Here is a 14248-nt window from a genome sequence, read left to right as displayed (position 1 = left end):
TATGCTGATTCGGTGAGCGAGTTCATTAGGAAGTGCATTGACGATGTCGTACCCACAGCAACGATAAAAACATTCCCAAACCAGAAACCGTGGATTGACGGCAGCATTCGCGTGAAACTGAAAGCGCGAACCACTGCTTTTAACCAGGGCAAGGTGACCGGAAGCATGACCGAATACAAACAGTGTAGCTATTCTCTCCGCAAGGCAATCAAACAGGCTAAGTCTCAGTACAGAGACAAAATCGAGTCGCAATTCAACAGCTCAGACACAAGAGGTATGTGGCAGGGTCTACAGTCAATCACGGATTACAAAAAGAAAACCAGCCCCGTCGCGGACCAGGATGTCTTGCTCCCAGACAGGCTAAACAACTTTTTTGCCCGCTTTGAGGACAATACAGTGCCACTGACACGGCCCCCTACCAAAACCTGCGGGCTCTCCTTCACTGCAGCCGAGGTGAGTAAAACATTTAAACGTGTTAACCCTCGCAAGGCTGCAGGCCCAGACGGCATTCCCAGCCGCGTCCTCAGAGCATGCGCAGACCAGCTGGCTGGTGTGTTTACGGACATATTCAATCAATCCTTATCCCAGTCTGCTGTTCCCACATGCTTCAAGAGGGCCACCATTGTTCCTGTTCCCAAGAAAGCTAAGGTAACTGAGCTAAACGACTACCGCCCCGTAGCACTCACTTCCGTCATCATGAAGTGCTTTGAGAGACTAGTCAAGGACCATATCACCTCCACCCTACCGGACACCCTAGACCCACTCCAATTTGCTTACCGACCCAATAGGTCCACAGACGACGCAATCGCAACCACACTGCACACTGCCCTAACCCATCTGGACAAGAGGAATACCCATGTGAGAATGCTGTTCATCGATTACAGCTCAGCATTTAACACCATAGTACCCTCCAAACTCGTCATCAAGCTCGAGACCCTGGGTCTCGACCCCGCCCTGTGCAACTGGGTCCTGGACTTCCTGACGGGCCGCCCCCAGGTGGTGAGGGTAGGTAACAACATCTCCACCCCGCTGATCCTCAACACTGGGGCCCCACAAGGGTGCGTTCTGAGCCCTCTCCTGTACTCCCTGTTCACCCACGACTGCGTGGCCATGCACGCCTCCAACTCAATCATCAAGTTTGCGGATGACACTACAGTGGTAGGCTTGATTACCAACAACGACGAGACGGCCTACAGGGAGGAGGTGAGGGCCCTCGGAGTGTGGTGTCAGGAAAATAACCTCACACTCAACGTCAACAAAACAAAGGAGATGATTGTGGACTTCAGGAAACAGCAGAGGGAGCACCCCCCTATCCACATCGACGGGTCAGTAGTGGAGAAGGTGGAAAGTTTTAAGTTCCTCGGTGTACACATCACGGACAAACTGAATTGGTCCACCCACACAGACAGCGTTGTGAAGAAGGCGCAGCAGCGCCTCTTCAACCTCAGGAGGCTGAAGAAATTCGGCTTGTCACCAAAAGCACTCACAAACTTCTACAGATGCACAATCGAGAGCATCCTGTCGGGCTGTATCACCGCCTGGTACGGCAACTGCTCCGCCCACAACCGTAAGGCTCTCCAGAGGGTAGTGAGGTCTGCAGAACGCATCACCAGGGGCAAACTACCTGCCCTCCAGGACACCTACACCACCCGATGTCACAGGAAGGCCATAAAGATCATCAAGGACAACAACCACCCAAGCCACTGCCTGTTCACCCCGCTATCATCCAGAAGGCGAGGTCAGTACAGGTGCATCAAAGCAGGGACCGAGAGACTGAAAAACAGCTTCTATCTCAAGGCCATCAGACTGTTAAACAGCCACCACTAACATTTAGCGGCCGCTGCCAACATACTGACTCAACTCCAGCCACTTTAAAAATGGGAATTGATGGAAATTATGTAAAAATGTACCACTAGCCACTTTAAACAATGCCACTTAATACAATGTTTACATACCCTACATTACCCATCTCATATGTATATACTGTACTCTATATCATCTACTGCATCTTGCCATCTTTATGTAATACATGTACCACTAGCCACTTTAAACTATGCCACTTTATGTTTACATACCCTACAGTACTCATCTCATATGTATATACCGCACTCTATACCATCTACTGCATCTGCCATGCCGTTCTGTACCACCACTCATTCATATATCTTTATGTACATATTCTTTATCCCTTTACACTTGTGTGTGTGTGTAAGGTAGTAGTTGTGGAATTGTTAGGTTAGATTACTGTTGGTTATTACTGCATTGTCGGAACTAGAAGCACAAGCATTTCGCTACACTCGCATTAACATCTGCTAACCATGTGTATGTGACTAATAAAATTTGATTTGATTTGATTTGATTTTGAGCTGGATAGGAGGATTTTCCCCACCCTGAGAGAATACTAACAGTCTACCCTGAATGTAGAGTTTCCCCAGACACTTCAACCTGGGGCAGCAGGTAGCCTAGTGGTTAGAGCATTAGACTAGTAACCGAAAGGTTGCAAGATCGAATCCCTGAGCTGACAAGGTAAAAATCTGTCGTTCTGCCCCTGAACAAGGCAGTTAACCCACTATTCCTAGCCCGTCATTGAAAATAAGAATTTGTTCTTAACTGACTTGCCTAGTTAAATAAAGGTGAAATAAAAACCTGCCTGCGTTTTTTCCCACCATAGAAGTGATTTTTTTTTTTACCAGAGCTGGGGATGGTGAAGGGAAGGTTTCCTGTTTCAACAGCCAGAGTGTCTACAGGACAGTATGTGAACAATGGGAAAGGCATCAGTCTGGAGAAATGCTATGCTATGAGCAGCAGTGACTCTGTCCCCTCACCTTGGTGCTGGCCACTCCTATCTCTGGCCCAGCGTTGATGTGCACCCCACAGTCGGTCTCTCTGGAGATGGAGCTGCCCACTGTGTTGGTGACGCCCACCGTCAGGGCTCCTCTCTCCTTACAGTAGTGCAGGGCCATCAGGCTGTCTGCTGTCTCACCTGCACACAATGGTAGCAATGCAATCAGCACTCAGGATAAATACTATAAGAGGTTACCACTACCTGGACTATGTGTAGATCTTGCTTACAATATCAAGTTCTATAGACAGGAATACTGGATATCGTCAAACCTATACGTTCAGTATCAACACATGCTCTACAACATTCGCAGAGTACGACCCTGCCTCACACAGGAAGCGGCGCAGGTCCTAATCCAGGCACTTGTCATCTCCCGTCTGGATTACTGCAACTCGCTGTTGGCTGGGCTCCCTGCCTGTGCGATTAAACCCCTACAACTCATCCAGAACGCCGCAGCCCGTCTGGTGTTCAACCTTCCCAAGTTCTCTCACGTCACCCCGCTCCTCCGCTCTCTCCACTGGCTTCCAGTTGAAGCTCGCATCCGCTACAAGACCATGGTGCTTGCCTACGGAGCTGTGAGGGGAACGGCACCTCCGTACCTTCAGGCTCTGATCAGGCCCTACACCCAAACAAGGGCACTGCGTTCATCCACCTCTGGCCTGCTCGCCTCCCTACCTCTGAGGAAGTACAGCTCCCGCTCAGCCCAGTCAAAACTGTTCGCTGCTCTGGCACCCCAATGGTGGAACAAACTCCCCCACGACGCCAGGACAGCGGAATCAATCACCACCTTCCGGAGACACCTGAAACCCCACCTCTTTAAGGAATACCTAGGATAGGATAAAGTAATCCTTCTAACCCCCCCCCCCCCCTTAGAGTTAGATGCACTATTGTAAAGTGGTTGTTCCACTGGACATCATAAGGTGAATGCACCAACTTGTAAGTCGCTCTGGATAAGAGCGTCTGCTAAATGACTTAAATGTAAATGTAAAAACACATGAAGTTAGCAGTATAGAGATGAAGGAATTGCTTTGGGTGCATTGGCATAGGGCTGAGCACTTACTTGAATGAGACATCGTTTGTACAAGACAAGCCGTATTGTGTACAGACAAAGACAGACACCGTGACAATGTTCAGGTCCCTGGAGAAAGAGACACTTCCAGATTACGCCGATCCTCCCACCTGATTGGCTGATGAAGAAGCAGACGTCGTCACGGAACACTGGTGTGTTTCTATCCAGGAAGTCGCTGGCCAGCTCCACCATAACAGGCAGCTCAGTCAGCTCCTCCAGTACCTGGCGAGTCTAGAGGGAAAGATTAGCACTGTTCATCAGCACTGGATCACACAAGACATCCACACTGAAAAACAGGTTTCCATGTACAACTCAGAGCAATAACTTACTTTTACGTCTCTGTTTGTATAGTTGTTTTTCCTATCTTGAAGCCTTAGGCTCTAGTCGACGCGATGTTATGCCAGTGACCTAATACTGCTGCCTTATAAGAGGGTATCTGGTACTCACCGCCACCCCAGCATGGTAACTGGTGCCACAGGCGATTAGGATGAGCCGTCGACACCTTTGTATCTCTTTAATATGATCCTTCAGTCCACCCAGGATTACTACAGACAAAAACAGAAACAGCCAATCAAAATACAGTAATCAAATATCCCTTTCCTTGGTATGTATTCAGATTGAAGTTGATCATGAGGATACAACCTTGATGGGTATAATGACAGACATTGTGTATTACACTGGAACTGTCATCTCACCCGTGTTGTCATCAAAGTTGACCCTTCCTCTCATGGTGTTAACCACAGACTCTGGCTGTTCAAAGATCTCCTTCTGCATAAAGGAGCTGTAGTTACCTGAAAAGCGTTCCAAAAAACATTGGTTCAGACTCTTCAACAACATCACAAAAAAGATTTGTAAAGGTTACTGTTGCCACATAATGACTACTAAAGTAAGCCAGTCTGGAAACCATGTTGTTTTGCTGATCTAATTCAGCCTTTTATAGCTGTTGGGAGTTAAATAACACAGGAGATAAATGACAATGATCTTGTGTCTTTAAATGCAGACTTCCATCATCAGTCATGTCTTCACTAAATAAAATAAACAAGAGGCAACAGGGAAATGGCAGTTTCCTTGCACCACCCTTTGTGACAATGAAATACGAGAATGTTTTGCAGTCTGCTTTTGCGCTGACCGTAATTTAGGTCATGCAAATTAGGTTATTTCAGCAGAGCTCCTGGCATGGAGGCTTAGGAGAGAGAGGCAGGGGCTTAAATGACAGGACCTCAAAGGAATGTCTCCTGAAACTGACAGGTAGTGTATCAGCATCCTCTGCTGGAGACATGGAGAAGTGGGAGAAATCTGATTTTCAGGAGGAAAATCATCTCTTTACAGCAGAACGCTGAGAATTCAGATCTGACATGAATGCTTTAGTCACAGTCTACTACACAGGAAACTGATGTTTCCAAGCAGTGAGCTCAATATAGAAGTGCTCTCTTCGATGGAGCCAGGGTGTCTGAGCCCTTACCTTTGATGCAGGCCTCTTCCCTGGGGACCAGTTAGCCAGGAAGCCCCATAAACACCCAGCTGTGTGTGTGTGTGTGCCTCAGAGCCACCTCAGTAGTACAACAGATCTGAAACCTGCTGCTATTTACAGCTGCACAGTAAAAACAGGCTCCTGGACTAAAATTACAGGGCAGGATACTGAAACATTAGAATATGGTGGTATACGTGTACACATATGGCCTTAGATACTTGGTAGAGGCAGGGGAAATTGTGTGAGTGCTATGTGTTGCAATAACAAGCATTGTTGCTACATTATTACTGTAGAGTGCAGTAGAGGCCAAAGAAAATATCACCCTTGTATACTGTACAATTTGTGACTGTATTGACAATGATAATAATCAATTACAGGCATTCTAGGGCTCTCATCAATTCCTCAGTAACACCATCGTCTTTACAGAGGGTGACCCATGACAGCGCTGTGCCCCCAGCCTCTACCCTCCACCTTCCCCTCACCCTTCATGATCTGCTGCAGCTCCATCTGCAGGGTCTGGATGGCGCGGGCAGGGTGGTCTCCAGCTGTACGCTTGATGCGGTGGATGGTGAGTCGTCCGTTCGTCACCGCTGCCACGTCATCATCCTCCAGGAAGATCACCCGGTTGGTGTGCTCAATCACCGCACTGCCATGACAACAGAGCAACAGTCAACACCACTTAGTTGTTATGCAAACGTGATGAAGTTGTTCATTCCCACTTTCCTAGGAGACCTTCACCAAACAATTGTCTAGAATGATTCTGAGGGTATTCTAAAATAAACCTAACAATGTATGAGTGGGATATCACTACTATAGAGTATAAGAGTGAGTAGTCTGACCTGGCATCAGAGGCAAAGTAGTACTCCACAGACTTCTTGTCCTCAGCGAAGAGTGTGTGGCAGGTGTCCTGCTCCATCCTGGGCAGGGTGGGGCAGCCCTTCTTGTCCTTACCGGCTGGGGACATACAATACGTTAGACACACAACAGCTGCTTATCTTCTTCCATTCTGACATTGAGAGCAGTTACTTTAATAACGTACATGATCGGTACAGGATAGGAATGTGATCTGTGGACAGCTTGTGGTCACTTTTCACCCCAATAAGCAGAGGACCTCCCCTCCTATTTACATAGAAACACAAACAATTACAATCATTACAGAAAATGAAAGATGCATCATGACTGGATAGTATTCCTTTACAATTCAAGGAGTAACTAGAAGTGTACCGAGTGCCTACTGCCTCCCCAGGGTAATGGACACTCTTGAAGACCAGGACAAAAGCTCCCTCCTAAGAGATAAGATAGAACAGTGTTAATCACGAGACGGGTCACGAGACCTGATCTCTGGACAGTTTTAGGAGAAGCTCTGTAGAGGAACAGGCTCTTACCAGCTGCTGGGTCACTCTCTCCACCAGAGTAGCAAAGCTGAGGTCTTCACTCTCACGGTTGTCATACATGTACTTCACCAGCTTGGCAATGGTCTCTGTGTCTGTCTCGGACTCAAACTCATAACCCTTGCTCTCCTGTGGAATGGTATAATGTCAGTCATGGAAGTCTGATAACTCTTGCTGGTAGTCTTGATTAATGAAAGAAACAGACTGCTTTAGGCAAAACATGTAATATGTTGAAATGTTGCTCTGCTCACCAGGAATTTCCGCAGGTCTTTGTAGTTTGTGATAATTCCATTATGAATGACAATGAACTCTAAAGAAAAAAGACGACACACACATACACTTTTTTAATAAAAACATCCCTATTTGGGCCTCCTGAGTGGCGCAGCGGTCTAAGGCACTGCATTGTGCTTCTACACCTGCATTGCTTGCTGTTTGGGGTTTTAGGCTGGGTTTCTGTACAGCACTTCGAGATATTAGCTGATGTACGAAGGGCTATATAAAATAAACTTGATTGATTGATTGGAGTGCTATAGGAGTCACTACAGACCTGGGTTCGGTCCCAGGCTGTATCACAACCGGCCGTGATCGTGAGTCCCATAGGGCGGTGCACAATTGGCCCAGCGACGTCAAGGTTAGGGGAGGGCTTTGCCGTGGGGCCTTACTTGGCTCATCGCGCTCTAGCGACTTCTTATGGCGGGCCAGGAGCCCGCAGGCGGACCTCGTCGTCAGTTGAGTAGTGTTTCCTCCGACACATTGGTGCGGCTGGCTTCCAGGTTAAGCGGGTGGGTGTTAAGAAGCGCGGTTTGGTGGGTCATGTTTTGGAGGACGCAAGACTTGACTTCCGCCTCCCGAGCCCATTGGGGAGTTGCAGCGATGAGACAAGACCGAAATTGGGGAGAAAAAGGGGGTAAAATACAATTTCAAAATAAAAAATAAATAAATCCCTATTTACTCTATATAGTCAGTCAATATCTAGCAGAATGTGTTGCCTACACCGAAGAGAGGCCTTCATTTTACTACAAGTTTAGGGGATGTCTGTAGTACTGACCGTTGCTCTTGTCAGACCTTTGTGGGTGGCTGTTGACAGGGCTGGGGGCACCATGGGTAGCCCAGCGAGTGTGGGCGATGCCAAGGTGGACATCAAACTCCACATCCATGTCCATGTCCTGCTGCTCTGTGGGACCAACACAAACACTGTTGAAAGGCAAGCTTCATAAATCAATTCAAATGCACCCTACATGAAGTAGGTTTGAGCCATTTTCATTGTACTGTATGCCTTCTATTCATTTCAGTCAAATCCACTTATCTAATCAGTAAACATTCTTACAAATGCTGACAACAGACATAAGCCGTCAAAGACACATAAAATGTAGTCTTACTGGTGATCTCATCGTCAAGAGCCTTCACTTTTCCGCTCTGCTTGATCAGCTGAATAGACCGGGCATTGGCCTCCCATTCCTTACCGTTCCCTCCATCAATTCCAACACCTGGCAAGGAGAGAGAATTGTATTTCTACAGAGTACTCAAATATGCCTCTGTTGTGTGATTTTGTAAGTTATTTTACACATGCTACAGTCTGACAGCAGACAGAGCAGAAATGTAACTGTGATTATATTGGATAGTCCTGCTCAAGACTAGGGCATACAGTGAAGCCAGCAGACAATCATTGTTTTTATCATTAGGAGAGAGAGAACAAAAACATGACTCCTATAGATAAGCAAGCAGAATAACTGATGCCTGCTAACGGGCCTACAGTGACAGGGAAAGGCAGCAGATAAACATGGAGACAGACGCAGCCAGTGTGTTGACACAAGCCGCCTTTATCAGCTCACCGGCAGAGTCGTAGCCACGGTACTCCAGACGGAGCAGGCCTTTGAGGAGGATCTCCAGGATCTCCCGGCGAGTCCGTGGCACATGGTAGTTCAGATAGGCAAAAATTCCTGACGGGAAGGAAGGAACAGAGGAACAGATTTCAACTAGGGAACACAAACAAAATATACAGCAAAGGAATTTCACAACTGTTTTAACGGATTAAGTGAACAAAGCCTAATACTGGTTTGCTTTTGGTGGTCTGTGATTAGGTCAATAAAACTAAAAACAATATGCATCCTTTCTTTTCAAATAGGAGTATTGTGTAGGAGACGCTGACGGTTCCATTGACTAGCTAGCCTAGCTGATTGTAATATGCAGGCTGTTCAATGACTGGCTCATTAAAATTCACAGCAACCTTAAAAACAACAACTACCCCAAGAATTTCCACAGGTGAAAACTTTCAAACATTAACGCAAGTAAAAAAAATAATGTTTAAAAAAGAACAGCTATGGAGTCAGTCATGTTGTAGGAATTGCAGTTTAACATTGACCTGAAACTATGTATACATTGACAGTAAATCAACAAACAAGAACAGAAACCAGTCAGACTTGTTCAACCTCTTGTGGATTGGGGTGGCGTTTCAGGACTGGTAGTTGGGCCTAATTGGAAACAGTTGTGTGTGGAACTACACAGTAGTTCACACACCCATCAGTTGCTGAGGGCACAGCCTGCCCTGGATGTTAGGCTACCAGACAGGTTTTACATGGGAAGTCACCTTGAGACGTGGGAGACTCAGTGGAAAGTGGAACAGGGCGTTCTAGTGTTGGAGCAATATGTTGACAGAAGGACCAGGTGCAGGGTACGACACTACTATTACACAGGAGCTGATCTAGGTTATGCTTCTGTGAAGTTTAGAACTCATCTGAAAGGAATATGATACCAATTGAAAACAGTGACATTTATTCCAAAAATGACAGGATGAAAAGAGATTTGCCTACATATGCCTATTTGTGCCCAGCCCCATTGCCATCAATGGTTTAAACAAACCAGTCAAATAAAACTAGCCTAAATTATGAAAGCAAAGAGACAGTAGCTATTATTTAGGCTAATACAACATTATGACAAATTCCCAATAAGATGAGGATATAGAGGGGCTGTGATAAAATAAAGAGTGACTATGTACCGAGAAGTGCCATGGAAGCAGTGCAACAGAGCATCCATTGAAAGCAGCTGGGCACAGGGCGACAGAGGAAGGTAGCAGGGGGGTGAATGGGCAAGGCAAGGTGGGAGCACACAAGGCTCAGCTTTGTTTAGAACGAGGGTTACCTAGCATAGAGTAGGATAAATAAGGAGCCCTCATAACATCTCAGTGCATGTCAGTCTTATCATTATTCCTTCCTTAGGAATTAGTCGGCAGCAGATCAGTATGAGGAGTATAAATTTTGGGCATTTTTGTCCTTACTCAGATACAAGTGACACAGAGAAGACAGTGTTCCTTCTTTACTAACAGATTTAATAGTGCCAAGTGTCCCCCCACCCCCAAAAGTGAATGAATCAAATTATGTATACTGGTTGGCTATTCAAAACACAACTGTGTGCTTCAGGAACCAGGTGTAGAGTCAGCAGATGAGGGGTGAAGAGTGGAGAACTAATCCATCACCATTCAGACACTGACAGGTTCAAAAATTAACATAGTTTAACTACCTATAATTTTGTATCATCCTAATGACCTCGTAACTCATTCGAATCAATGTGGGATCGTCACTGTAGAACTGGCATTTAGACTATCATCAGTTTCAGCGTTGATCTATTTATTCTAGCAATCGAATGAATGAAACAGTACGACTTGCGCAATGCGCGCGTTCTGTCTCATCAGACAAAACCAAGCTAGTTTGTAAACTGGTGAAAAGGTAGCTAATAAATCCTAGTATAGAGCCTATTAAAACATGACGACATCATACCAAACTGTAACATCAATGACGGGAATTATGGAGCGATAACACAGCGTCAATCAAGTAGCTAGCAATGGATTATATGGGTGTGTAGCACGCTGCTAATAAACATCAACACGCTTAGCCGCCCTCAATTTGTCTGATAACATTGTTAGCTGTAAAACATTATCTATGGATCCGATAGCCAATTTACAAGCTCATTTAAAAAATATTAAATAAATCATTTTATCGGTTAACTTGTTTCGTCTGGCAAGGGTTTCCACTAGATAACACAGCCAAAGTCAAATTGGGATATATGGTAAAAAATGTAAGGTTAAGGTTATAACGTTAGTAGCTTTCTCTTGATTTGAGATGGAAGCTGATGTGTCCACATTAGCTAGCTACAAATACTGACACATACTTCTCCAAAACCAGTTGTGTTAATCTCACAACTACTTACAATTTCCATAATCTTTGTAAATTGTTGCAAATCTACAATTATTAAATGTATTCTCATTAAATACTCACCACACATGTCTACGCCTCGATTTCCAACTACAGCTAACTGTGACTCAGTTCCTCATCTAACGATGACAGTCATGGAGAGTCCCGCCCCCCTAAAATTCTATTGAATGGGAACCAAGTTTCCCCTCAGTTCGCTTCTCCTATTGGTGCAACGGCTGTCACTCTTTCGTCTTACCTGCCAACACAGACAGCCCTGACGTGGCAGCAGGATGCAGATATCCGTATGCACTAGAGGGGATGGAAAGTAAATCTGTAAAGTGTCAACCAACCAATATTTATTCAGAGTTTATGATAAAATGTATGTAGGTCTTTGTCAGTATATTCGTTTATTACTTTATATCTGCCTAATTTTAAAGATGTATTATACAGGACACGCTCCGCCATTTCCTGGTTGCAAACATTGTAATAGTTGGCTTAATTTCCGTTTATGTGACAAAACAAGCAAGTATAGTGTAGAAAATCACTGTACCATCTAAACCGTCGTGAACTGTCTTTTCAATTACCATTTTTTTCCCTGTTTGAAACTGGTGTACAAAACCAAAAGTAAAATAGGGCGCAAAAACTATATTTTTATTTAACCTTTATTTAAATAGGCAAAAAACCTAAACGTAAAAAGCGTAGAAATAGTGCACATAAAACAGATTTACCAATTCTCGGACTTGCTTTCAGTGAGCATGGTTACAGATTGATTTTGTAACATTGAAAGGAGCTGCATAATCAGTCTGACATCTGCATTTGGCCTCTGCAGAAGCCAGGGCATTCATACTTCTTGGCTTCACAGAGCAGTGCAGAGCTGTTGTGAATTTAGTTGTCAAGGAAGTGAGCTTGTGTTTATACAGGGCCTCCTGCCCCCACCTACGTCAACCAATCATGTCAATACTGAGCTATACAGCATAATTTAGCTTATTCATCATTCATTGGGTTTATTTCATTTTTACAGGGACAGTGCACATTAATCAACGTTTCAGTAAAAGTGCCGGTTTTAGCCAGCCGGCTAATTTTCAACCACAGTCCCTGGGCAGGTTATTAAAAACAATTAGATATAGACAATATAGACAATCATTGAGCAGTGAGCACACGCAGAGCAACATAGGACAAGCAAGACATAGCATACAGACAGAGCAACATAGAACAAAAAGCACCAAGACAAAATTAATAAAAGCAACAAAGTGTTTCCACACCTCACAAGCTACAGACAACAGACAACATGGAAAGCGGCAATACACAGCTAGGGATTATGTTCACAAATCTGATTGACCTTTAGCCATGTCTTCATGCATTTTGTGAAAGCGTGATATGTGGTGCAGTTATGTGTGTCTGATGGCAGTGTATTCCAGACATGGGAGGCTCTCACAGAGAAAGCGGATTTACTAAAGGTGCTTTTCCTTAAGGGAACTATACAGTCACCTCTCATGGCAGACCTTGTGGATCTGCTGCCATATGTTTGGGTTTTCTGTTCAACAAAAATACTGAGTGGAGGGGGAGCCAGGCCATTTAGGATCTTGAATACAAGACATGTGTCGGTGTATTGCACAAGATTTTCCCAACTCAGGAGCTCATGCTTTCTGAGGATGTAACAGTGATGATGGCTATTGGGCTTCCTATCAAGCACTTTGAGAGCCTGTTTGTAGACAGACTGAATAGGTTTTAATGTTGTACAGCAAGCTTGGGCCCAACTGGTCAAGCAGTATGTTAAGTGTGGGAGTATCATAGATTTGAAGTACAGTTTTGCTACCTCTGTAGTCAAACAATTTCGTATAAATCGGAAATTAGCTAGGTTGAATTTGGTTATTTGAATTACCTTTTTCACATGCTTTTTAAAAGAGAGGTTGGAATCAAGTATGATGCTAAGGTACTTAAAATCAGATACCACCTGGAGCTTCTCCCCTGACACATAGACATCTGGCTCAGTAGCATCTGTTGCCCTCTTTGTGAAGAACATGCAAACAGTTTTCTTCACATTGAGATGCAAACACGAGTCACTGAGCCACTTTGTAACCTGGACCATTACAGTAGTGAGTTCTTGTGCAGCTTGTTGTTTGCTCTTTGCATGCCCATATATTACTGTATCATCTGCATACATTTGAACTTCAGACCCAGTACAGACAGAAGGCATATCTTTAATGTACAGGCTGAACAGGAGGGGCCCCAGTATTGACCCTTGGGGCACGCCCACATCATAGCAAAGAGTGGGCGACAGCTCATTGCTCACTCTGACACACTGAGTTCTGCCTTCAAGGTATGATTTCATCCATCTCAAGGCATCGGGGGAAAAGTTGAACTTGGGCAATTTTGTGATGAAAATATCATGGTTAACAGTATCAAAAGCATTCCTTAGGTCCAGAAACACAACCCCAACAACGCCCCTTTTGTCCATCTTGGACTTCACATTTTCCAGAAGAAAGCAGTTGGCCGTTTCTGTGGAGTGTTTCGCTCTGAAGTCAAACTGCATGGAGTGTAATGTGAAGGGGCTATTGTTGAGGTGGGCAATCAGTTGTTCTGCTACACACTTTTCAACAACCTTTGACACCACAGGTAGTATACTAATGGGCCTGTAGTTACTCACGTCAGCAGGGTCGCCCGATTTATAGATGGTCGTTATTATGGCCGATTTCCATACCCTTGGAAACACCCCCAGACCAATAGATGTGTTGGTGACCTTAGTAATGGTGCCAATGAGTGACTCTTTGTAGTTTTTAAGAAAGGTAGAGACCAGCCCAAACACATCTTTGGCTTTAGAGTTCTTTAGTGAGCTAATCACCTTGTTCACCTTTGACTCAGAAACCTCCCTTATGATGAAGACAGGTTGAGCGTCATTCACTAGCACTGAGCTCAATAAACCAGTGGAGGGGTTCTGTGTCAGTACCCTGACAGAGTCAATAAAGTAGGAATTGAAGGCTATTGCTATTTCGACTGCATCCTGTGTTAGATTGTTATTCACCATGATTTCTAGTCTTTTTGCAGTGTTACTATGGTCTTTCACTGTTAACTTTTTTAGATTCTCCCAGATAAATTTAGAATTTCCCTTTGCTTCACCAATTATGTTAATAAAAAGTTTGCCTTGGCCTGTCTGATTTCTTTCATCACCTTATTTCTCAACATGGTAAACCTACATCTGTCATGCTCTAATTTGGATCTTAGGGCTATTTTTAGAGCATAATCTCGTTCTTTCATCAATTTCCAGATTAAAGGAAGAGGAAAGGAAGA

At 44.7% G+C, this 14248-nt stretch overlaps 1 protein-coding gene across 1 annotated transcript in view; it reads right to left on the bottom strand.

Annotated features, from left to right (window-relative positions):
• LOC139545418 (glutamine--fructose-6-phosphate aminotransferase [isomerizing] 1) overlaps window positions 1–11128 on the bottom strand; it is a 28328-nt gene extending 17200 nt beyond the window's left edge. The window contains exons 1-14 of the mRNA XM_071353162.1: window positions 11045–11128; window positions 8606–8713; window positions 8153–8260; window positions 7822–7947; window positions 7025–7083; window positions 6768–6902; window positions 6607–6668; window positions 6422–6501; window positions 6222–6336; window positions 5865–6028; window positions 4607–4702; window positions 4359–4456; window positions 4022–4142; window positions 2826–2983 (exon numbers count right to left, since the gene is read on the bottom strand). Of these exons, the coding sequence (XP_071209263.1) occupies window positions 2826–2983; window positions 4022–4142; window positions 4359–4456; window positions 4607–4702; window positions 5865–6028; window positions 6222–6336; window positions 6422–6501; window positions 6607–6668; window positions 6768–6902; window positions 7025–7083; window positions 7822–7947; window positions 8153–8260; window positions 8606–8713; window positions 11045–11051 (1437 nt within the window). The 5' untranslated portion in view covers window positions 11052–11128. The remainder of the gene's footprint in view (window positions 1–2825; window positions 2984–4021; window positions 4143–4358; window positions 4457–4606; window positions 4703–5864; window positions 6029–6221; window positions 6337–6421; window positions 6502–6606; window positions 6669–6767; window positions 6903–7024; window positions 7084–7821; window positions 7948–8152; window positions 8261–8605; window positions 8714–11044) is intronic.
• Window positions 11129–14248: the final 3120 nt, after the last annotated feature.

The sequence above is a fragment of the Salvelinus alpinus genome, chromosome 19 (genome assembly GCF_045679555.1).
Source record: "Salvelinus alpinus chromosome 19, SLU_Salpinus.1, whole genome shotgun sequence".
Classification (NCBI taxonomy): Eukaryota; Metazoa; Chordata; class Actinopteri; order Salmoniformes; family Salmonidae; genus Salvelinus; species Salvelinus alpinus.
Note: the sequence above shows the minus strand (reverse complement) of the source record. Positions and strands in the feature narration are given on the sequence as shown.